At 49.2% G+C, this 23,454-nt stretch overlaps 1 protein-coding gene across 1 annotated transcript; it reads left to right on the top strand.

Moving 5' to 3' along the window:
• The first annotated feature begins 1,143 nt into the window (after nt 1–1,143).
• LOC134102466 (cadherin-11) lies at nt 1,144–23,057 on the top strand. The gene is made up of 15 exons (XM_062556565.1): nt 1,144–1,407; nt 1,530–1,617; nt 1,877–1,977; nt 7,648–7,942; nt 8,524–8,643; nt 8,929–9,096; nt 12,409–12,590; nt 14,642–14,868; nt 15,681–15,850; nt 17,105–17,226; nt 18,176–18,293; nt 18,720–19,133; nt 20,039–20,243; nt 21,516–21,915; nt 22,132–23,057. The coding sequence occupies exons 1-15, from the start codon at nt 1,144–1,146 to the stop codon at nt 23,041–23,043; spliced, it is 3,786 nt and encodes a 1,261-aa protein (XP_062412549.1). The 3' UTR covers nt 23,044–23,057.
• The last annotated feature ends 397 nt before the right edge of the window (nt 23,058–23,454 follow it).

Raw genomic sequence — 23,454 nt, 5'->3', positions numbered from 1 at the left:
ATCACCAGCATTTAGTCATTTATGACTGCAGCAAGGTTGTTAAGAAAACATCTGTTTGTGCCAGCCAAGCATAACAATAGAGTGCATTAGTATTCTTGAAGGAATTAATGTTCTACTGGCGTGAAAAGCCTTTATTTGTTTTTGCCTTTTTTAAATATAATTTCATACTTCACTAAGGAGATTACAGTGGCAACTAATATTCGGTACTATTAATCTCTAACGTGAATGAGATGGGGAGAAAAAAAAACTTTTAATTTGTTTTTCTGTATAAAACAGCTTGTATCAACTATGCCTTGTTGGACTACATTCAACATGAAAAGTACCACAGGCAAAACAAGACCACATTCATTAGTCTCTATAGGCGGAGTGACTAAATTAGAGCAGTATGTTGTTTATGAAATTATTATTATACAAATTGCCATTGGAGTCGGTGTTTAGGTTAGTAAATGTTATTATTTGTATACTAACAAGTATTTATTACATATGCAAGTACACTTGAATAAGTAGACCTATTATTTATTACATGTGCAAGTACGCTGTAATAAGTGTGTAGATATTAAAGGCTACTTACTGATATGTGACTGTTGACAGAAAGTGGGGCCAAACCTTCCCATTCATATCTACATATGGTAGATTCTTTTTTATCCTGAGGGCAAATTCAAAAATGCCTGGTGCACTTGATCATGATTACACAAAAAAAACCAACATTAAATATTAACAACAGTCCGTAGACTCTAATTAGTGTACCATGAAATTACATCTTTTTTTCGACTGTCTTCATAAGCTCTACTTCCTCACCTAATTAAAGACAAAGCTGATTACTCTAATCATGTCATCCAATTATCTTTCCTTTCAGGGTTCTACTGAAAACTATGGGAGTCCCTCGGCTTATGTGCAACGTATGAACGTTTATGGGTGAGAAAATAGAGGAAATCCGAGGAAGGGAGGTGAGGTACCATCAAACCTTAATGATCCATGGACTGTGTGAGGGAATTAGGGATGAGATCCCGGGAAGAGAGCAACAGCGGCAGGAAAGAGATGCGGGAGCGAGGATGAAAGAGGGAGTCAGTCAGTCATCACCCAGCGCCGCCTGATTGCATCACCTGTAGCCATCCTGCTTGATAAGTGAGACAGCCTTGTACTATGACCTCCCCGGCGGCGCTGCTGCTGCTGTTTCAGCTGCTTCTCGTCGGCCTGTTTATGTGTTCGGAGGTCGGGGGCGGCGGTTCAGCGCTCCCGGCCGCGAGCGAACGCCCCCACTCCCGCGTACCGCCGCCGCCGCCGCCGCAGCCGCCAACGACTGAGCGGCTGGAAACTCGGGCCGAACTAAGAGGTTTAGGCGCCGGACAAAATGAGAACTTCTCGGCACATCTGAAAGACTCGACCAGTCGCGGCCCCGGGGTGGAAGTGGAGTCAAGAGCCTGTGAAATTGAGGCGCGCGCTAAGCTTTTGTCAGCCAGCGCGGACAGCTCTCCGGGATCCCCTGCCCGTGCACACTCCTCACCTCACAATGAAACATCAAACGGGAGCCCGCGTCCGACCCAATCAGAGGGACCTCCAGGCGCCGTCCTTCAAATCAGAGACACCCCAGCGTCCCCCGCCACGGCGGAAGGGGCCTCGGGAGGCTCGCTGGGTTATAATACATCAGCAAGTCAAAGTGGATTAGCCGATGATGCCCTTGCAACACCCCAAATCCTCTCGGATGCCGGGGCGCACGGAGACGCCACGGCAACAGGCAGCCACGTTCTCCGGCTGCGGCCCGAGGTGGGTGGGAATGACGGCGAGGAGACTGTCGGCCCTTGGGTGGGCCCTTCGCCCACAGGCAGCGGCCGCGGTGGACAGGGCATGGTCTTCGAGGGGACGGACGAGGGAAGCGGCCAGGGGCAACCTAGGTCGCGAGGCCGCAGGAGCTGGATCTGGAACCAGTTCTTCGTGATTGAGGAGTACAGCGGGCCGGAGCCAGTGCTGATCGGGCGGGTAAGACCCACTGTGTCTCTCCCTCTCTCCAGTCACATGGCAGTAAACCTGATGGAGTGTGTTATTCGAGTTGGGGGAGGTGTAAAAGTTTCAGCGAAAAAGCTGTGGTAATATTTTATGACTTCATAATCGAAGTGTGTAAACTCATTTTCAGGACTTCCACGGGAAGCTCTCAGGGGAAGAGGGAAAATGAGTTGTATTTCAAAAATGTAATAACAAGCAAATCGTGGCTATTTGATTAGTTTGGTCCCACTATGCCACTAAACTCAGTGTATGGCAGGGGGGAAAAATAAACTGATTTATATGTAGATATGCCATGGCAGTGTATCCAATTACATGCCTTGTGGATAGCCATAAGCAACTTGTACACAGATGAGAAACAAGCTCTGTTGATGGATCGTATTAGCTGCAATTGTGGCTTGGACTTCTGCCAAGTCAGTGGAGCAGCCTACTGTATTTTAAGCTGTTTGGAATCTCACCAGCGTTGTGGATGCCTTATAAATGTTTAATTCTTCTTCCTGGCTGTCGTACTGTGTGCCTACATATCGTTACGGGGGGGGGACTCATCCAGTAGGCTGAGATTTATGCCTGTTTGTTGTTCCTGTTTGCCATTGTGTGAAGATTCAGGTGGGGGGGGGGGGTGATAGCTTGTGTTTTTGTTTATTTATTTATTTATTCGTTATTTGTCCAGGGATTTCACGGCTCTCCCGAGCACTTTGCTCATCAGAGCGGTGATGTCAGGGCCTCGTAACAGCCTTGTATCACACAGATTGCTTAGGATCGTTTTATTGAGCTGTGATATCTGAGAGTGGGCTTAACTTGATATATCAGCATGCTTGGGGGGGGGGAGGGTATTTCAGGGTGTCGGGGCTTTCAGAGGCAGATAAAAGTAGAGTCTGTTGAATGAGTGGAGAGGAGAATCCCCAGTAGTGGGGAACCAAAGGGGAGATACGCACAGACCGAAGATGAAAATAATGCTGCAAATGAGAGTGTGAGGATGACAGAGAAAGAGATGGAGGGAGAGGGAGAGAGAGAGAGAGAGAGAGAGAGAGAGAGAGAGAGAGGACGGAGGTGGTGAGTGGAGAGGGGGAGGGCATTTTGGTTTGGTTTGGAAAGAGGGAGAGGAGGAGGAGTGGGAGTAGCCTGCTGGGAACTTCATCAGAGATAATTTCAAACATTTTTTCCCCGTTTCTGTTTTGTTCTTATGGACTGGATTAATTTCATCCCCACAGTGAAAATATTTTACCGTATGGGCTGATGCACAGCAGGACTGAGTGAGCAATTAGAGAAACTAAGAGAGAGAGAAACAGAGGGAGAGAGAGTGAAAAAGAGATAGAGCGATAGAGAGATAGAAGGAGAGAAAGAGAGAGTGGGAGATGAGAGACAGAAAAGCAGAACAGATGACAGAGAGAGGCACAGAGATGGACTGCACGGAGGACGAGCAAAAAAAAGAGGACTTCTGAGAAGACTGCTGAGGACTCAAGGCAAATGTGAAGAAACCGTAAGCACACACAGAGAGCAGGTTGGACGGCGAGAGGTCGAGGCAGGGGCTGAGAGACGGAGAGAAGGCTGGTTTGAAAAATTGAGCAGAAAGTGAGGCAGAGGCAGGGAGTTATGGGCGGCGGTGATGGGAAAATCGAAGGGGTTACGGGAGTTAAGTCATCACTTTATTCTACCACAAATCCCCGGGGCAGACCAAACAAGGCATCCCAAGGTGTGTTTTGGGGCTGGCGGTGAAAGGAAAACTCTTAGCAAGACACAGACAGGATAAGCAGGGGGTGGATCAGTGGGATATACTGAGCAAGCGTATCTACTAGGCATGTGTTTATCTCCCTAGCATTCCTGAGTTAGCGTTTTTTAGCATTTTGTTCTCTCTGGCCATGTCTGAGTGATTCCTCCCCACTGTAAACTGGCACGCCTGAGTCTTTCAGCGGGCTAACCACCCCTCCAACGCCCCCACCACCCCCGACCCCCATCCTGCCAGATCCAGCTAGCCTTAACAAATTAGCATGCACGCTGACACGTTTGGCTAACTCCCACGCATCATGCAAAGGGGCTCTCAGGCTGGCTGCTACAGTGACTTCTTCCGCAGACCATGAACACACGAAGGGCAGAAAAGGCTGCAAGAACATGATGACGTCTCGCCACCTGGGATTGGCCGGGAAAATATGCACAAGCAAGCGGGACAAACACATGATGACTGGAGGGCCATGATACACACTGTGACTCACAGTTTTTAATGCGGACGCACGGGGCCACAGAGAGCTTCAGTGGTCGCCTCCTTACCTACACAGCACACACACACACACACACACACACACACACACACACACACACACACACACACACACACACACACACACACACACACACACACACACACACCCACACACACACACACTCAAACATATACACAAGGGTATAGAGTTGCTGTGTGAGTCTCCCAGGGAATCTGGCAGCAAAGTGTTCTCTCCCTGACTCAAAGCTAGGTCATCTTAGCCCTATCCAGAGATCAGTCATGTGAATCTTTCGAGCCATGTAACCTTACAGAAATGGTCTTCGCTGTGACCCCTTGGCTTTGAAGGTGCCGCATATCCTCCGTGTGGAGCGCCAAATGGCTCTTTTTAAAGAGGCGAGAACATTAAGAGAATGAAACATGCATGGGCTTTTCACCTTGAACTGTGCTGGGAAGCCGAGCCGGGACCTCCCAGTGTCTTAAGTGAATGCAAGGTGAGGTTGGGGAGAATAAAAATAGCATCTTCCCACCTGTCTGTTACCTAAAGCCTTTCACCCTTGATGTAGTTTTTTCCTGTAATAATTTATATTTCAATTAATTATTTAAGCATCATCATAATGATACTAGAATATTTGTATTATCGTTGTAATAATCATTATTGTTAGGCTACTAGTCTTATGATTAGTATCGATACTTGTCTTAATATTCATAATATTCTTATAGCTGGAGATTAAATTATTAATTTATTGATTTATTTAGCATAAGTCAGATATCACACCATACTCCTCATCAGCCATCCTCATCTCCTTTGCTGTTTTTTTTTTTTTTTCCATTAATGAGTCTCCACCTGATGAACTGTGGAATAGATTCCATTTTAGTTTAGATTTCAAACCATTTTTACACACACTCACACACATACTGTACATAAGCACTCTCTCTTTCTCTCTCTCTGTCTCTCTCTCTCTCTGACACACCCCCCCCCCCACACACACACACACACAGAAAGACAGAGAAAGACACACATGCACACACACTTGCACACACATTGCAGAGCGCCAAGCCTGGTGACAGCATCCACATGTGGCTTCCACTGTCTAATACTCCATTTATCCCCCACCCCCCCTGCATATAGCCTGCTAAACAGTTTGATGCATGCAAATGAAGAGATTTTTTTATCCAGCTAATCCATTGATCTAAATATACATGCTGTCACATTACAGTATGCTGTGTGTGTGTGTGTGTGTGTGTGTGTGTGTGTGTGGAGCCTGTGGTGCTGAGATTGTTGCAGGCCCGAGAGCCAGGTGGCCACAATGCGTGGCGGGAGGGGGGGGGGGAGAGAGAGAGAGAGATAGAGAGAGAGAGCCACTGGAGAGGACAGGAGGAGAGACAGGAAGACCGCACTACTCAGTCAAATTTCAGAAATGCCATCTTCCGTTACTGCGAAGCAGGGCTTCGGGCGCCGGCTGGATGGACTGCTTATGTCTCCACTTTTTTTTTGGGGAGGTCTGCAGTGCAGCGCATGAGTCAGTCTCGGGGGGGTTGAGTGTGTGTGTGTATGTGTGCATGCATGTGTGTGTTTGGGTGCGTGTGTGTGTGTGTGTACGTGTGTATGTGTGTGTGTGCATGCATGTGTGTGCGTGAGAGAGAAGCTAAAAGAAAGAGAGAGAGATTGTATGTATGTACGTGTGTGTGTGACTGATGGAGACTGCGTGAGAGACGAATATTGCATGAGTGTCTGTCTGTGTGAATGGATGTGTGTGCGTGTGTCTGTGTGCGTGCGTCTGTCTATGTGAATGTGTGTGTGTGCGCGTGTGTGCGCGCGTGCACGCGCATGTGCGTGAGAGAGAAACTAAAAGACAGAGGGAGGTTGTATGTGTGTGTGACTGATGGAGACTGCTTTTGAGAGGAATATTGCATGTGTGTCTGTCTGTGTGAATGTGTGTATGTGAGTATCAGTGTGTGTGTCTGTGTGAATGTGTGTGGGTGTGTTTGTGTATGTGGCTGTCTTGGTGCATGTATGTGTGTGTGTGTGTGTGTGTGCGTGTATGTGTGTGTGACTGTGTGTGAGTGTGTATGTGTGCATGTGTGGCTGTGGGTGAGAGGAGTTGAGGTTCTCAGCTTGGATAGAGGGAGAGAGCGAGAGAGAGAGAGGCAGAGCTGAGGCTGAGGGCTGTGTAATCTTCTCAGCTTTCTCTCCCTGTCCGTGGGCTTTTAGCCTGACCCAGCTCAGCAGCAAGATCTTAATTCCCCCAACATGCAGCAGCCTCCCATGCTAGCAGAGCAAGGGAATGAAGAAACGAAGGAAGGCAGGAGGGAAGGAAGAAAGAAAGAAAGAAAGAGAGGGAGGATGGATGGAGGGAGCGAGGGAGGGAGGGAGAGAGAGAAGAAAGAGGAGAGGATGTCAGTGGAGTGGACTGTCTGACACATACAGCAGAGGTAGAGAGACTGCCACAGAGATGGAGCCAGGCGGCACATTAGGGTAGGAGGGGGGGAGCGATGGCAAGTCTCCTGGAGAGAACGAGGAGTGGAATCTTCCGGACAGACGGAGATACAGACTAACTGAGAGGGGAAAAAGATAGATGCAGGCAGATGGAGAGCAAAAAACATGGAGGCAAACAGATGAAGAGAGGTAAAGAGAGAAGAGAGGGAGAGAGAGAGAGGGAGGGTGAGGGAGAGAGAGAGAAAGAAAGAAAGAGTTAGAGAGTGGGACTGAGATACACAGATGGACGTGCAGGCTGTCAGAATGTGTGTGTATGCGATTTCAATTCCATGTGCCACCCACACATGTGTTGTTCTCTGTGTGTGTGAGAGTGTGCACATGAGCGTGTCTGTGTGTGTGTGTGGTGTGTGTGTGTGTGTGTGTGTGTGTGTGTTCTTGTGCACGTGTGGGGGGTTTGTGTTTGTGTGTGTTTAGTGTGTGTGTGTGTGTGTGTGTGTGTGTGTGTGTATTGTATGTGTGTGTATTCTGTGTACATGACGCCACACCTGAGTGTTTCAGGGTGATTCTCGACATTTGTGTGTTCATGTTCCAAACAATCCCCTAGTGGCCAGCCTGGTCCAGTGAGTTAATTAGCGCCATGCCTCATCACTCACGGAGGTCCCAATTGGTCTTTCACACACCTGGTGCATTTCACTGTGGGCTGGACCAGATGGACAGCACGTCTCAAAGCTGAAAAGTTTCCAGAGCTTTCCGCTCTGTTCGTTTGAGTGCATTAAATGCTCAAATTAAAGTTTCTCTGGCACTTTTGCGATGCCCCAAGGTTTTCATCGCTGGTTTTAGTCCTCTATTATTTAGGGTTTATAGATTGTTCGATTTTGTCTGGCACTCCTAATTGAGGGGATCAATTCGGTGATGCCTGTTCTGTCCATTTTCCTTTCTTTTCTCTCTCACTCTCTCTTTTCTCGTTTTCTCCCCTGCTGTCTCTTTTCCAAAGCTTCACTCAAGTGTGGACAAGGGTGATGGCAGCACTAAGTATACTCTGAAAGGGGAAGGGGCCGGGTCGGTGTTTGTGATTGACGGGCGCACGGGCAACATTCATGTCACGAAGCCGCTGGATCGCGAGGAGAAGGACCAGTATCGACTCATCGCGACGGCGACTGACCATCAGACCGGACGCGCCCTGGAGCCGTCCTCGCAGTTCATCATCCGCGTGCAGGACATCAACGACAACCCGCCCTTGTTTCTGGACGGGCCATACAGTACCACTGTACCGGAGATGGCCAATATCGGTACGGCTGCACTCCTGTTACAGCGAACCAGGGCTGACTAATTAGTTGTTGGGTCTATTCATTTTGCCAGCATGTCTCACAACATGTGGAGTTTACTGTCATTGGAGTGTACAGAAAGCTTGAGGCAGAACTCTGTCTATTTCTTTATTAATTGATTCTCCAATTATTGGCAATTAATTCAATAGTTGACAACTACTTCATTAATCGTTGCAGTTTTAAATAGAACATAAAACTGCAACGATTAGATAGATAGAAAGTATATATCTATCTATCTATCTAATCGTTGCGGTTTTAAATAGAACATACCAGAGACCCACCCTAATGATGTCTAAAATGTTTACCGAGCCAGTTTTCATAAAAAAAACAAATCACAAACATTGCAATGGCTTTTTGGCATGAGTTATTTAAATCAACCACATCCATCCATTGTCTTGTCCTCTTCCTGTCTCTCTTATTTCCTTTCATGCGTATATCCATCCATCTCTCTAGCCTCGCGTTGTGGCTGCATTTCCTCCTTGAACGAGCATGAACCACATCGTCCATTATCCCTTTACATATCCTTCTCCCTCTCTGTCTCACAGGTACGTCCGTAATCCAGGTGACGGCGACAGATGCAGATGACCCCACGTACGGGAACAGCGCTAAGCTGGTGTACACGCTCGTTCACGGCCACGAGTATTTCTCGGTGGATCCGCAGACAGGTGGGCCTCCTGTTCCTGTTTCCTCCCTCTGACATGAAAAACATATCCGTGTGTGTACAGCACGCCACGGCGAACACAACTTTAGACGCACGTTGACGCGGTGATTTCTGTTCCAATTGATAAAACTGACACAGATGGATGAGGCTGTCACATCCCCCACTGATTTTTTTTTCACCCGGATATTCAGAGTGCCTTTTAGAAGATCAGAGTAAGAGTTGGTGAAAGAGCTTTTTCTCTTTCTTTTTTATCGTCCTTATCCCCCCCCCCTCCCGTCTGGCTCTGCAGGTATCATCCGCACCGCTGTGCCGGAGATGGACAGGGAGACGCAAGACCAGTATCACGTCGTCCTCCAGGCCCGAGACATGGGGGGCCACCAGGGGGGGTTGACGGGCACCACCACCGTCACCGTCTATCTGAGCGATGTCAACGACAACCCTCCGCGCTTCGCTCACAGTGAGTGTCCCTTTCCGGGGGGAACTGTCGCACCTGCCTCCTACTCACGTTAAAACGTCAAAATGGCTTCTCCTTCGTGCCATTTTTTGCGTCATCTCTCTCTCTCTCCCTCTCTCGCATTATTTGTGTTTGCGAGGCTGCTGTGTCTCCGTATCAGCATGATGTAACCTTTGGTAATGGACTCCCTTAGTTCCACTGCCTATTTTCCCCCACGTACTTTGTCAAAGAGAGCACTCCCTCTCTCTCTCTCTCTCATTCTCTCTCTCTCTCTCTCTCATTCTCTCTCTCTCTCTTATTCTCTCCTCTCCCAAAGTGTCATTGTGTGAATGCATTATTCCATCTCTCCGAGGGGACTTTGCAAAGAGTCCGGAGTTGTATGAAATGAAGCATTTATTTTACTACAAACGGGAACAGTGCTTCATTATTTTTGCGCAGTTAGCATTCTCCAGGCTGCCTCATTATGCGCACATTTCGAGGCTGCTATACTAATCAGCGTATTCATCCCTGGGCTGTGACAAGAAAGCTGTGGCTTTGTCTAGCATCACATGGGTACACCACACACACACACACACACATACACACACACACACACACACACACACACACTCGCTGCAACGGAAAGAGCGTCAGGGAAAACAACAAACATAAGAAAAACCCAAGAAACTCCAATTAGCCCCTTCTTGGAATGACAGCATTTTTTGGTAGATTGCCTTTTCATGTGGCTATGAATGAGCATGAGTGTGCTAACGGGAGCACGAGCCCACACAGGCTTCTGTAACAGTAAATGAAAGGGAACAGCTTAGTCAGCCATTACCGCCAGCATGTATCCAGGAAGTGCTAACAAGAAACACACATTCAATATTGATGCAGTCATGTCGCCCCGGCCCTTCAAGCAACAAGCCCAGGATTCCCTGAGCGGAAATCATCTCCTGCAGGCACCGTTTGGATGGCCATATGCAGTAAATCTCGTGGCATGTTGGGTGTGGGGGGGTGTAAGACATGGAGGCACACATGTGAGGGATGTCCCAGCGCGTGTGTGATCTGCGAGCTCGACCCGAGCGTCGCTCATGCGTCGCGGCCGCATGCGGAGCACGCTGTCATCTCCTCAGCCTGGTGTCATAGCAGGTGTCAGTTTCTGCTCTGCTGGAAGCCATATCACCAGCACCAACCCCCCCCCCCCCCCCCCCCCCACACACACACACTCCACCGTCACACACAGGCGTACGCACCCTCCCCCCCGTCACACACACAGGCGTACACACTCTCCCCCTGTCACACACGGGCGTGTGTATACACACACGCACACACACACACACACACACACACACACACACACACACACACACACACACACACACAAACACACACACACGCGCACACACACACACACACACACAAACACAGACACTCGAGCTTGCCTATTTCTTATGGATCAAGAGTCTTGCAGACGTGAACTCTGCTCAGTGACCCACATACAGCTGTCCTCTGCTGGAGAAGACCTCCCTGAGCCTCTCCCCAAAGTGCTAAAAGCATACTGGGGTGTTGAGTGGATGTGTGTGAGTGAGTGAGTGTGTGTGTGTGTGTGCGTGCATGCGTGTGTGCGTGTGTGCGTATGTGTGCGTGTGTGCATACGCGCATGCTTGCGTATATGGGTGTGTGTCTGTGTGTGTGTGTGTGTGTGTGTGTGCATGTGTTTGCGTGCGTAATCGGTTTGTCCAGTTCCTGAAAAGATTTTTCTGGAGACGATTCCATCGCCCCGCGTGTGCCTGACCGCAGGGGCTATCCGAGGGGCCCGGCGCTAATAGGAGCGCTCATTTCATCTCATTAATTGAAACTATACATCACTTCCTGATGACGGCCTCCTCCCGCGGCGGGGAAAAAGTCCTCTTTGGACGCCGTCTACTCTCCCCGTGAACACCTCTCCCTCTCCCGGCGTCCCACACTGCTCAAAGTAATTAACCGAATGACGGATGTTATCTGCTCCGATTTTCGTCTTGCTCGCTGTGTGTGTGTGTGTGTGTGTGTGTGTGTGTGTGTGTGTGTGTGTGTTTTTATCTCTGAGATCAAAGTGATAGCTCTCATGATGATGACTAGGATGATGGCGATGATGATGATGATGATGATGGTGACTGCAGCGACGAGGGTGGCACAGACGATGATTATGAAGAGGGTAATGAGTGTTGACTAATTGCCAGGTCTCTCAGTCTGAACGTCAGTCAGGCGTCTCTCCCACCCCCCACCCCCCCCCCCCCTTCTGAAAAACAGAGACGGATAATATCAGTCTCTTCCCATACTAGGGAGTCTCTAATCCATTCTATTAATATTTCATCTAAAGTTCAGCGCATCTGCTTCAGTAGACAGCGAAAAAAATCTCTGCAAAAAATAACGCTCCAAGACATACAATACATCTCTCTCTGTCTGTCTCTCTCTCTCTTTCCCTCTCTCTCTCTTTCCATGTCGCCCCCTCCCTTGCTCTATCTCTCATTCTTGCTCATGCGTTCCCCTCCTCTTTCAATCTCTCTGACTGTCGCACTCTCTGGTTTTACTATCTTTCTCCCTCCTCTTTCAGCCCATCGTTCTCTCTCTCTCTCTCTCTCTCTCTCGTTCTCTCTTTCTCTCCCTCGCTCTATCTCTCTGTTGCTGTATGCTCTGTTAATATACAGCTCTTCCAGCCATATTGTATTCCCAGAGTGCAAGGGACTTTTATTAGCCTTTATATCTTCCTCTTCTGTACTGCATTAATGAAGGTCGTGACTTATTAGTTGACAAGATTGCCCTGGGTAAATCAAACCAACCAGCGTCCGCCCCCCCTGCTGCCTCCCCGCACACTCTATATGCACTAATGATCAAGGGTCCATGTTTGTGACATAAACTGGGATGCTAACACATGAGTGAATCTTTCACACACACATCATGCACACGCGTAATACACACACATACACACACACAGGCACACACATGCACACACACACAGGCACACACACACACACACACACACACACACACACACACACACACACACACACACACACACAGAGACACACACATACACACAGACACACAGAGACACAGACACACACACACACACACACACGCACACACACACACACACACACTAGGCCACGTGCAGCTTCTCAGGTGCTGGGCCAAAGCTCTTTCATCTTTTCTTGTGCTCACCTTTTACTTGCCTGGCTCACTGTTTGCCTTTGTTTTTCTTTTCATCTTTTCATCTTTTCCTCCCTCTGCCTCTGCCCCTCTCTCGCTCTCTCACTTTCCGCACCTCCACCCTTCTGCACTCTGTTGTGTTATAAGGTGTGTGGTCATTCTCGGTGTCAGAGCTGGCCATGCCAGGGGTGGAGGTCGGCCATCTCTCAGCGACAGATGCTGATCTGGAGGAGAATGCCAAGCTGGAATATTCCATTGTGGACGGCGATGGAGGGGACACGTTCAACATCAGTGGACTAAACCAAGAGGCTGTCATCATACTAAACAAGGTGGGCAGCAGGGTAATGAAACAGGAATCTTGTGTAGGTAGGTGTGTGTGTGTGTGTGTGTGTGTGTGTGTGTGTGTGTGTGTGTGTGTGTGTGTGTGTGTGTGTGTGTGTGTGTGTGTGTGTGTATGTGTGTGTGTGTGTGTGCGCGTGCGCGTGCGCATGTGTGTGTGTGTGTGTGTGTGTCTATTTGTCTGTCTGCCTGTCTGTGTGCTCGTGTGCATATCTGTGGAAAATTTAAATTAAAGCGGGATGATGGCATGTGTGTGTTTTTGTTTGTGTGTATGTGTGTGTACTGTATGTGTGTGTGTGTGTGTGTGTGTGTGTGTGTGTGTGGACAATGCATGCACATGTGCATATGTGTGCATGTTATGCGTCTGTCTGTTGGTATGAAAGGCTTTTGAAAGGCATGACTCGCAATGTCAAAAATAAGGTGCACTGTTCTGTAGATGGCTATTGATATTCTTCAGAAGGAGGGAGAGGGTAGCGGAGGGGAGAGGAGAAGAGAGGAGTGGAGTAAAGGGGCGGGTGAGGGAGGAGGAGATTAAATAGCTCATAGAACTCCACACCTAATTGAAATGTTAAGCTGATATCCTGCCACCAAACACATTGGAGCAAATTTGACGCCCAAAATAAAACTCAACCTGTCTTTCTTGGAGGGCTGTGGCGAATCCTTATGAGCAGACATACGACGCATCCTCCAGAAGTCTTGTTCTTTTTAAACAACAACGCTAGTGAGATTGAAAATGTGCACAAAAAAGAACTTGGCGAAATCATGTGAAGCTAATTGAAAAAAAAAGATGAATTCCCACCTCTTAGTTGAATTGAAATAACTAAAGCGTAAAATAAGAAGTAAGCTATTTTCTGCCCTGATAAGTACTTACAAAGACAGTGGTTCTGTGGCAGTCTGTCTTTGCAGCAGTGTTCAAAGGTATGCAGATTTAATGTGTGTGTGTGTGTGTGTGTGTTTTTTGAATGTCTGTTGAAATGACAGATGGAGACAATAACAGAAATACAAACAGCAAATCAAGAGAATGTCAGAAAAACGAAAGAAGTTATTGATAACAGGCAACAAATATGAGAGTTAGGAAGGGAATGAGGGGAGAAAAAAAAACTGACTCGGGTGATGTGACAGCGGAGCGAAGGAGACGTGAAAGAGGAGGGAGAAGAAAGGCGAGGACGGCCAGCAGTAATGCACCAGGCTGGAAGAGAGAGAGAGAGAGAGAGGCAGTAGCGCAAAGGAGATTTTGATTAACATGTACTCCTTGTATTGATGGCAAAGCCTTTCATCCCCCTTTTTGGAACTGCGGCACCCCTCTCCTCCCCTCCCCACCCCTCCCCTCCCCTCCCCTGCCGTATCTACCACTTCTGCTGCTGCCGCTGCTGCTGTTGCCGTCGCTACCATCACTGTGACGTGCTCCCGAAATGATACCAGTAATTCTCTGTTCTCCCAAATGTGCTTTCTCTCCCCCCCCCCCCCTTTCCCAATGCTGGCGGCTCTTTGTTTTCTTTGAAACATAAGTGTTGCTCTTAGTTACATTAGAGCCACCTCTGTTCAAGAGTGGGGCTCTGCTAATGGAATGGAAATTCAAAGACGGGTGCCCATGATCTCTGGAATAATGATCGCAACGCAACTTTTACTGGGAACTAGCGCTAGGAATACATTTACCATCCCTGCCGCATGACAGATATGTACTCACGCTGACGATGAAAGCGACATGTAGTGAGATGCAGACACATACATGTACAGACGTGCTCACAGACACACACACGCACACACACACACACGCGCACGCGCACACACACACACACACACACACACACAGACACAGACACATACAGTATATATATAAAAAAATCAGCATGTACTGTGCTGTAGAATATGTACTATATATGCAAAATCATACATACACATATAAACATACACAAAATAGGCATAACATTCACAACATTCGCCATTAGTACGGATGTGTGTTTCATATGACGTATATCTGCAGTCTGGTGTTGGTGTGAAATCTTGACGTCTGTGGCACATGTTGATGCGTGTGTTGCAGGCAGTGGATTATGAGCGGCGAAGCTCCTACTCTCTCACCGTCGAGGTCCAGAACCCCACGGTGGACGCTCGCTTCCTGCGGAAGGGCCCGTTCAAGGACCGCGCCATCGTCCAGGTGACCGTGCTGAACGCAGACGAGCCGCCGCGCTTCTCGCGATCGCGCTACCGGCTGGACGTGACGGAGAACTGCCCTCCGGCCTGCGCTGTGGGCCGCGTAGCCGCCGTGGACCCGGATACGGGCCAGAGCAGCAACATCAGGCACGCTGCTGACCCTGTACTCACACACACACACACACACACACACACACACACACACACACACACACACACACACACACACACACACACACACCACCATGGACCCAGACACGGGCCAGAGCTGCAACATCAGGCACGCTGCTGACCCTGTACTCACACACACACATACACACACACACACACACACACACACACACACACACACACACACACACATACAGTACATGCACACACATATGCACACACACACACACATACAGTATACATACACACACACGTGCACGAGCACACATATATGCACACCCACACACAAATACACACACACAAACACACACACACAGACACACACACACACACACACACAGACACACACACAAATACACGAACACATGTGTGTCCCCACACATGCCATCAGGCACACTGTACGTACACTGAAGTACACTGTGTATAGATGCTTATGTGACCTGACATATGCACATGCATTATACACAATTTAGAGAACAAATATGCATACGCAACATGTTATAGTCACAGTAATTATTGAAAACACGTGCTGTACACTGCTATACACAGTAGCATGTGTACACACACGTACACACGCACACACACACACATGCTTACACTGTACAAGGCATTTTCAAGTTCACCTTGTAAACTCTCTCACACACAGAAGCATACAAGCACAAAGAAATGCACGCGCTTGCACATAGATATCCGGCACACAAAGAATATAATGCGCAACACGGCGCTTCGAAATGCATTTGAACTCTAGTGACCTTTCTCCTTGATTTTCCAATTTCGTTCCCACCTCTTAGGTATTCCATTGACCCCGAGTCCGACCCTGAGGCCCTCTTCCGCATCGCCCCGGATCATGGCCTCATCACCACGACAATGGAGCTGGATAGGGAGAGAGAGCACTGGCACAACATCACAGTCATAGCAACGCAGAGAGGTAGCTAGCTCACAGGCCGTAGGATCATTTCCATAATGCTAATAACATTTCCCCAAATTAACCTTTTTTTTTATTCTTTTTTTCATTGTTGACAGTTTTGTGTGTGTGGGTGTTTTATTTTTCCACCACATTTCCCCCTCAGCCAATTAAAGTGCACATGACAAAAGAGAACTATGTTTCCTTAGTCAGGGATTTGCTTTTTGTTCTTTCAAGAGCGGGGTCCCTGATGCCTTTTGTTTTTTTGTTTTGATTTTGTTATCCTTGTTTATTGTGTATACGGTCGGTCGGTGCTCCAACCTGAATAGGGCGGAAATTTTGAAAAACGGTTAAGCCGCGGAACTTGGCAAGCATGATTAAGTGACCTCTCTGTATTCATGTATTCAACAAAGTTCTGCCGCTGTGCAAAAAAAAAAAAAAAAAAGACACTCGGGTGATACTTTCTGTTCTCCATATTTGATATATTGGAAATTCCCACAACCCAACAAAGATACTTTGGGCTGCTGACTGTCTTGCAGTGCAGTGCTCAACTAAAAAGTTAAAAAATTTAACTCGCTCCATCCGTGTTGTTTTGCTCCTCAGCAACAAAGCCTTTGCACGGCCTCCTCCCACCTCCTTAAAAAGTGCCTGAGTGAATTCCCCAAACAGCACCAGTCCCCATTCAGGCTGATCTGTACCATGTGCTCAGTCAGGACAAGTAACGTTGGGGGGGTGAAAGAAAGACTTGAGAACTGCTAACATCGACTAGTCCGAGCTTTCATCTGACAAGATAGGTACGCTTTGTAACATTGAGATTGTGAACATTAGTTTTATTTGCTATAAGCAGGGTGTTAGTAGACAGGAATTTTCACCTTACCTTGCAGTTTATCGCGTAAAGTAATATTGCTATTAATAGTCATTCGTTTATGATGACAGATGTTCCTCTCATACATATTGCAGGCTGTTTTGCCCTGCATCCAGTGGGACCTTGGTGGATAGCAGTTAGATTGAATTGGGCAGTCTGGTGTGTAACGGATTCTGCCTTCTATTGATTTGATGTTTTTCCTCATGAAATATGCAAAACTGCTGGATCTACATTTCAGACGTAGACACTGCAGTGCATTAAGAATTTACCATGGAGATCGTGTTGAGTGTACATCAACGATCAGCATTCAGCTTGTGTGACCGTGTTGTTGTGACATCCGCTATTGTTGTTGGGAAACAACAAGGGTGTGTGTCGGTTGTCAGGTCTGTCACAACGGCAACTCTCCGTTTCAGACAACCCCAGCCAGGTGACCAGAGTCGGCGTCGCCATCGAGACGCTGGACCTGAATGACAACGCCCCGGAGTTGGACCGGCAGTACTCTGCAGCAGTGTGTGACTCCAGCAGCCCTGGACAGGTAGGTCTCTCATTCTCCCTCTCCCTCTCCCCTCTCCCTCTCTCGCTTCCCCCCCCCCCCTCTCTCTCTCTCTCTCTCTCTCCCTCTGTCTCTTTCTGTTTAAGCCTCCCACTCTTCTCCAGAAAGATGGACAAGTGGAGCTGACACTTGCAGCCCACCGGGGTGCCGTCTTAATGATTTCAGATCAGCGGCTTCTTTAGCGGTTCAGTGCCGTTTGACTGCGACCGCACGTCTGGGCCTGACACACCGCTTGTTCACAGCCTGTCAGACTGTCCTCCCTCTCCCTCTCTCTCTCTCTCTCTCTCTCTCTCTCTCTCTCCCTCTCCCTCTCTCTCTCTCTCTCCCTCTCTCCCCCTCTCTCTCTCTCTTTCTCACTCCCTCTCTCTCCCCCCCTCTCTCTCTCTCACTCTCTCCCTCTCTTTCTCCCTCCCTCCCTCTCTCTCCCTCTCTCTCTCTCTCTCTCCCTCTCCCTCTCTCCCTCTCTCTCTCTCTCTCTCTCTCTCTCTCCCTCTCTCTCTCCCTCTGTGGCACCGTTTGTTATCTCAGCGCTGCTGCCGCTGCCGCTTGCCGAGGCTGATGGGAGAGAGCGGGCGCTGCGCTGCGCCGTGCCGTGCCGCGCTGGTGAATGCATGTCACCGCCGTGATGTTTCACTCTGACTGATTCTGCTGCTGTCCTCCCTCCTATATCTCTTTGTGTGTGTTTGTGTGTTTTCTTTGTGTGTGTGTGTGTGTGTGTGTGTGTGTGTGTGTGTGCATATGTATGTATCTGTGGTATGTGTGTATCCATATGCATATATGTATGTGTGTGCATATATGTCTTTTTATGTGTGTGTGTGTGTGAGAGAGCGTGCATATACATGCATTGATATACATGCATTGATATACATGCGTGTGTGTGCGTGTGCGTGTGTGTGTGTGTGTGTGCGCTCGTGTGTGTTGCGTGTCTCAGGTAGTGCAGGTGCTGCACGCCGTAGATAAAGACCAAGGCGGTAGTGACTCACCAGTGCACTTCAGCATTCCCTCTGGATCCAGCACGGCGCTCAACTTCAGCATCAGAGAGAGGGGAGGTGGGCTCATTTTCTCCTTCTCTCCCCCCCCCCCCCCCCCCCCACACACACAAACCTCCCCATCTCTCTTTGTGTGTCTGCCATCTCTCTTCAGTCTCCCCTCACCTCCACCTGTTCCTCACGTCCCCACTCTGAAGGCGCGGTAAATTATTTGTGAGATCTCTTCTTCATCCATAGACGCACTTGCTTCTCTTTCGTTTTTCCCTTCTATTATTCATGTCTCCAAACCTTGGGACCCTGTTTGTACTGAGCCCCCCCCTCACACACACACACACACACACACACACGCACACACGCACCCCATCAACCACTCAGCTAGTGCTTCTGTTGCTGTGATTTGAGTTGTCTCTGACGTTTTTTCCTTTTCACTCACCTGTATCCCACCTCCCACCTCCCCCCCTTCCCCTCTTCCCTCCCCTCCCGCAGGTCCTGTAGCCAATCTGGTGCTCCTGACGGCCCTAAAGCCCCTCCCCAGCTCCTCCTCTTCCTCCTCCTCCTCTTCCTCCTCCTCCTCCTCCTCCTCTTCGTCCTCCTCCTTGCACACCCTGAGGGTCCCGGTGGTCACGCAGGACGGGACGTCCGACCTGAGCAGCACGTCCACGGTGACGGTGGTGGTGTGCCCGTGCCTGAGCGGCGGCATGTGGGTGGAGGAGAAGAGGCGGCACGCCCGGAGCGGCGGCGAGCTGAAGCCCCGGCCGCTGGTGCCCGCCGCCGCCGCCGCCGCCGCCGGCGAGTGGGAGCGCCAGACGGTGTGCGTGCCCGTGCCCTCCGCCGCGCCGCTGCTGGGCTTCAGCTCGGCCGCCATGCTGGCCATCCTGGGCTGCGCCACCACGCTCCTGGGTGAGTTTGGTGCAGTTTTTTTTTGCTTTTGTTTGTTTGTTTGTTTGTTTGTTCGTTTGTGTCATTTTTGTTTCATTTTGTTTGGCAGGTTTGTGCGGGTTTGCTTTTGTTTGTGTGTTTGTTTGTTCGTTTGTGTTCACTTTGTTTCGTTTTGTTCGGCAGGTTTGTGCAGGTTTGCTTTTGTTTGTGTGTTTGTGTGTTTGTTTGTTCGTTTGTGTAATTTTTGTTTCATTTTGTTTGGCAGGTTTGTGCGGGTTTGCTTTTGTTTGTGTGTTTGTTTGTTCGTTTGTGTCATTGTTGTTTTGTTTTGTTCTGCAGGTTTGTGCGGGTTTGCTTTTGTTTGTGTGTTTGTTTGTTCGTTTGTGTCATTTTTGTTTTGTTTTGTTTTGTTCGGCAGGCTTTCAGTCTGCCTGTTTGTTTATGAGGCTGTGTTTGTGTTATGGCTCTCTATATGCCCCCCTGCCTTTGCCCTCATGTCTGCTTGTCGAGAGTCCTCGGAGTGATTTCTTGGCTGCAGATAGAGTGCCACTTCACATTTCTGTTTCGGAGCGTCTGCGATCTGTTTGTGAAGTCAGAAGTCAGCTCTCTGTTCCCATGTCTCCCTGCACCAACACACAAACACACACACACACACACACACACACACCCCTCCTCTTCATTCTATATTGTGTTCTCATATGTCACGGTCACCAGAAAAATATGAACACAATATGAGCACAGGACAGCTCAATCATTTTTTTACGACTCCACAGGGTACATGCATAATCGAAAGGTGCATTACAATTCATGTTTTTATATAGGTATGATTTACAATGGTGTATCACATTACCATGTCCCCCCTGTGTTTGTGTGCATCCCCCCCCCCCACACACACACACACACTTCCTCCTCCCCCACCCCCCCAGTGGTGGCAGCTCTCGCTTTGTCCCTGCGCCGGCAGAAGAGGGACGTCCTCTCGACCACCGAGGAGGACGAGATTCACGAGAACATCATCACCTACGACGACGAGGGGGGAGGGGAGGCCGACACGGCCGCCTTCGACATCCTGGCACTGAAGAGCGCTCCCCACAGCGCGCTCAAGGGCCATCGGCTCCTGGACAGCAGGAACATGTGAGTGGAGAGACCGCTGCGGGTCTTTTTTTGTTTAATTACTATGAAAGTGGGCTCTTTTTTTTAATTCCAGAGGGATTGGAGGGAAGAGGGGAGGTGGGGGGGGGAGGGGGGAGAGAAATAAAACCATGAAGAGAAAAATAGGAAAAAGAGAGTGAGAGAGAGGGAGGGGAGAGAAGCGAAATGCATAGAGAGAGAAAAGGGAAAGATCGAGGGGGAGCAGAGAAACAGAGAAAGAAAAAAAAACAGAATGTGAATAACAGAACGCGAGGGAGGGGAAATCATAGAATGATGGAGAGAAAATGTGAGAATGGAAGAGGAGGAAAAAAGAGAGGGACACAGAGAGAGGTGGAGAGAGAGAGAGCCAGGAGAGAAATGATGAAATGAAAACATTCCTCTGGGGAGCTCAGTCAGCTCACCCCTTCCTGTCATCACATGTTACTTTAACCCCTGGCCATGTACCTGTGCTGCAAACAAATAAATTACAATAACCCCCCCTCTCATTCCTCACGTCATACATTCCCCCTGTTTTCACTCGCATTACTTTCATTCTACTGTTATTTATTCTCTCGAATCCCTGCTTCCAAACACAATTACCTTCTCTATTATAGAGCAGAACACATTCATTAAAATGGAAATGAACTGAGCTTCCCTATTAAGGCTGACTGCACTCATCTGTGTTCAATTGATCCAAACTGAAGTGTTTACCAGAGGGACACAATAGACGACAAGCGCGCCTCTTCGTCGCTCACCCTAAAACCAATACTGTCAGAAAACAAGAAGAACATCAGAGTGTTATGACAGAAACAATGGCCCTCGTTTATGAAACGTGCGTACGACCAAAAACGGGCGTAAAAACAGGCGTACGCTTGTTTCCACGCAAAGTATGGCATTTATCGATGTGAACGTGATCGGTGCTATACGCTCAAATCTCACGTCTAGTCTGAACTCGCGTACGCAAGTTTTTCAGGCGGCATAGCACCGTGCAGCAGTAAATCTGGGGTGTGATATTTAAATTACGCTTGTTTCCAGCCACATTTATCAACACACGTTTATTCTTACGCTGGAATTGGAGTGATACGAAAGTTCGATGAATCACACGTGAGCCCCGTCGTAAGATGATTTCTGCGCTCAGATGTACGCTGGAGGTGATCAATTCTACGCTCGGTTGATAAATAAGGGCCACTGTCTCCTGTTGGAAAGCAAATGTTTCATCTGAAATAACGGATTGAGAGTCCGCCTCTGAGTTGTGTACTGGCCCCTTTCCCACAGGTACTCGCAGCACAACCTGGACAGAACCTACAGCTGGAGCCAGAACACGGGAATGGACCCTCGGCGTCCCGGCTCGGCCCCGATGTACGGTCGCTTCTGCTACAGCATCCACACCCTGCCCGTCATGAAGAACAGCATGGGGCCGTTCAACACGGGCCTCGACTTGGCCAAGTTGCCTTACGGTCTCGCCAGCAACCAGACCGATCAAACGCTGGTCATCCAGACCCAGGGCAACTACGGCCCGATGGACCCTGGCTCCCTCTGCGCCCGACCAGCGGCTCCTAGCAGCATGGACGGGTCAGAACACAAGGCGGCGGAGGGGTCCACCGACAGCAATCTCAAAGAGAGCGAAGGAGGAAGTGAAGCCACCTCTGATAGCCAGATAATCCACCAGGATCAGGTGAGTGGGAAGCTGATTTTACTGATCTTTTTAAAGCTGATGTTACTGTATTCAAACCTATTCACTAGATTCAAACCTATTCAATATTTCTCCTGAGACAGTTCATCTTATAATGCTAATTTCTGCACTTGGCTTTCGCTTCATCCTTGAGTCTACCTTCTGAATATCTTTCTTCTGCGCACCCTTGGTTAACAACTCTCCTTTGTTTGCTCTCAGCTCTCGGATCAGACTCTGATTCTGACGAGCTCCAGCCAGAACGGCTCTTGCCTAGAGAACAACAGCATTTCCTCCCTGAGCCAGCCGGAGGCGTCTCCCCAGTGCATAGACACGACGACGTCCAGCGCTCCCCTGCCTTCGGCACCGCCGCCGCCGCCGTCTACGGCCACCAACGCGCCGCCGTCCGCGAAGGCCGCGGGCTCCGACCCACAACACACGGACAATCTCATCCACACCAACGTCACCCAGAACTCTGTCCAGCTCGAGAAGCACCATCGGACAATGGAGGGAACCCTGTACAGAGGCGCAGGCATCCCCGCCGCCAGCACCCCGGCATATACGGAGAAAGTGGGCATGCTGAGCGTGTTTGCTGTAGGGGGCAGGGACTACGCCCCGCAGGTAATGGTGCCCTTCCCTGGTGGCATGTTAGGGTACGCAGGAGGGTGGGGCTTGGGAAGGGGCATGCCCGCCGCCAGGGGTGGCGCCAACACTAGCTCGGATTTGACCAATAGGATGGGAGATTTCCTCCAGCACCGCTTGGCTCAGGTAACCTTTGACCCCTTACAGCCGCCCTACGACTCGGTGCAGACGTACGGCCTGGAGGGGAGCGGCTCGCAAGCCGGCTCGCTGAGCTCTCTAGAGAGCGAGGGAGACAGGGAGCTGGAGTCCGCCGGCAGCATAGAGGAGTGGGGGCCCAAGTTCGACAGGCTGGTGTCCATTTACAAAGAGAGGGAACAAGAAAAGGAGGAGGCGAAAAGAGGGAGAGAAAACGGAGAGGTGAAAGAGGAGGTGTCCGAGAGAGGCGAAACGGAAGATCCGGAGGGAAAGGGACTTAATGACAAACCAAAGGTGGAGCAGACAGTCACAGGGGTGCAAATGGAAGATGATAAAGGTGAGGGGATAGAACTTTAAAGGCAAGGAAGAAAGGCAGATAAAATGAAAGAGAGTGCAAAGTGAGTGAGTGAGATGGAGGGAGGGAGAGAGGGAGGGAGGGAAGGAGGGAGGGAAGGAGGGAGGGAGGGTGGGAGAGAGAAAAAAGAAGGGGGGGGTTTAAGGTAATGGTGCACTGAGGTGAAGTTCTTCCAAAGGCAATAAGAGTTTTGAAAACTTGCGTGCACAACTCAAGACCAAGGGAATATTTTAGACTTTAATATCAGTACCTTAAACAAGCACAGAGAGGTATGAAGGCGCAACACACCCCCTCACACTAGAAGTTAGGGTACACACACACCATACAAGTAACAGGTTCAGTCACTTCTAGACCTCTCCTGTAACAGCAATGTGAATAATTCACTTTAGCACTCAAAGCCAAAGTTATGAGAC

Source organism: Sardina pilchardus, chromosome 15, assembly GCF_963854185.1.
Source record: "Sardina pilchardus chromosome 15, fSarPil1.1, whole genome shotgun sequence".
Lineage (NCBI taxonomy): Eukaryota > Metazoa > Chordata > Actinopteri > Clupeiformes > Clupeidae > Sardina > Sardina pilchardus.
This window is presented reverse-complemented; position numbering and strand designations above follow the sequence as displayed.

Excerpts from the sequence above, each read along its gene's own strand:
- LOC134102466 (XM_062556565.1), top strand. The coding sequence starts at position 1,144 with ATGACCTCCCCGGCGGCGCTGCTGCTGCTGTTTCAGCTGCTTCTCGTC. Across the intron at positions 1,978-7,647 it reads AGCCAGTGCTGATCGGGCGG|CTTCACTCAAGTGTGGACAA; the intron begins GTAAGACCCACT and ends TCTTTTCCAAAG. Across the intron at positions 12,591-14,641 it reads CTGTCATCATACTAAACAAG|GCAGTGGATTATGAGCGGCG; the intron begins GTGGGCAGCAGG and ends CGTGTGTTGCAG.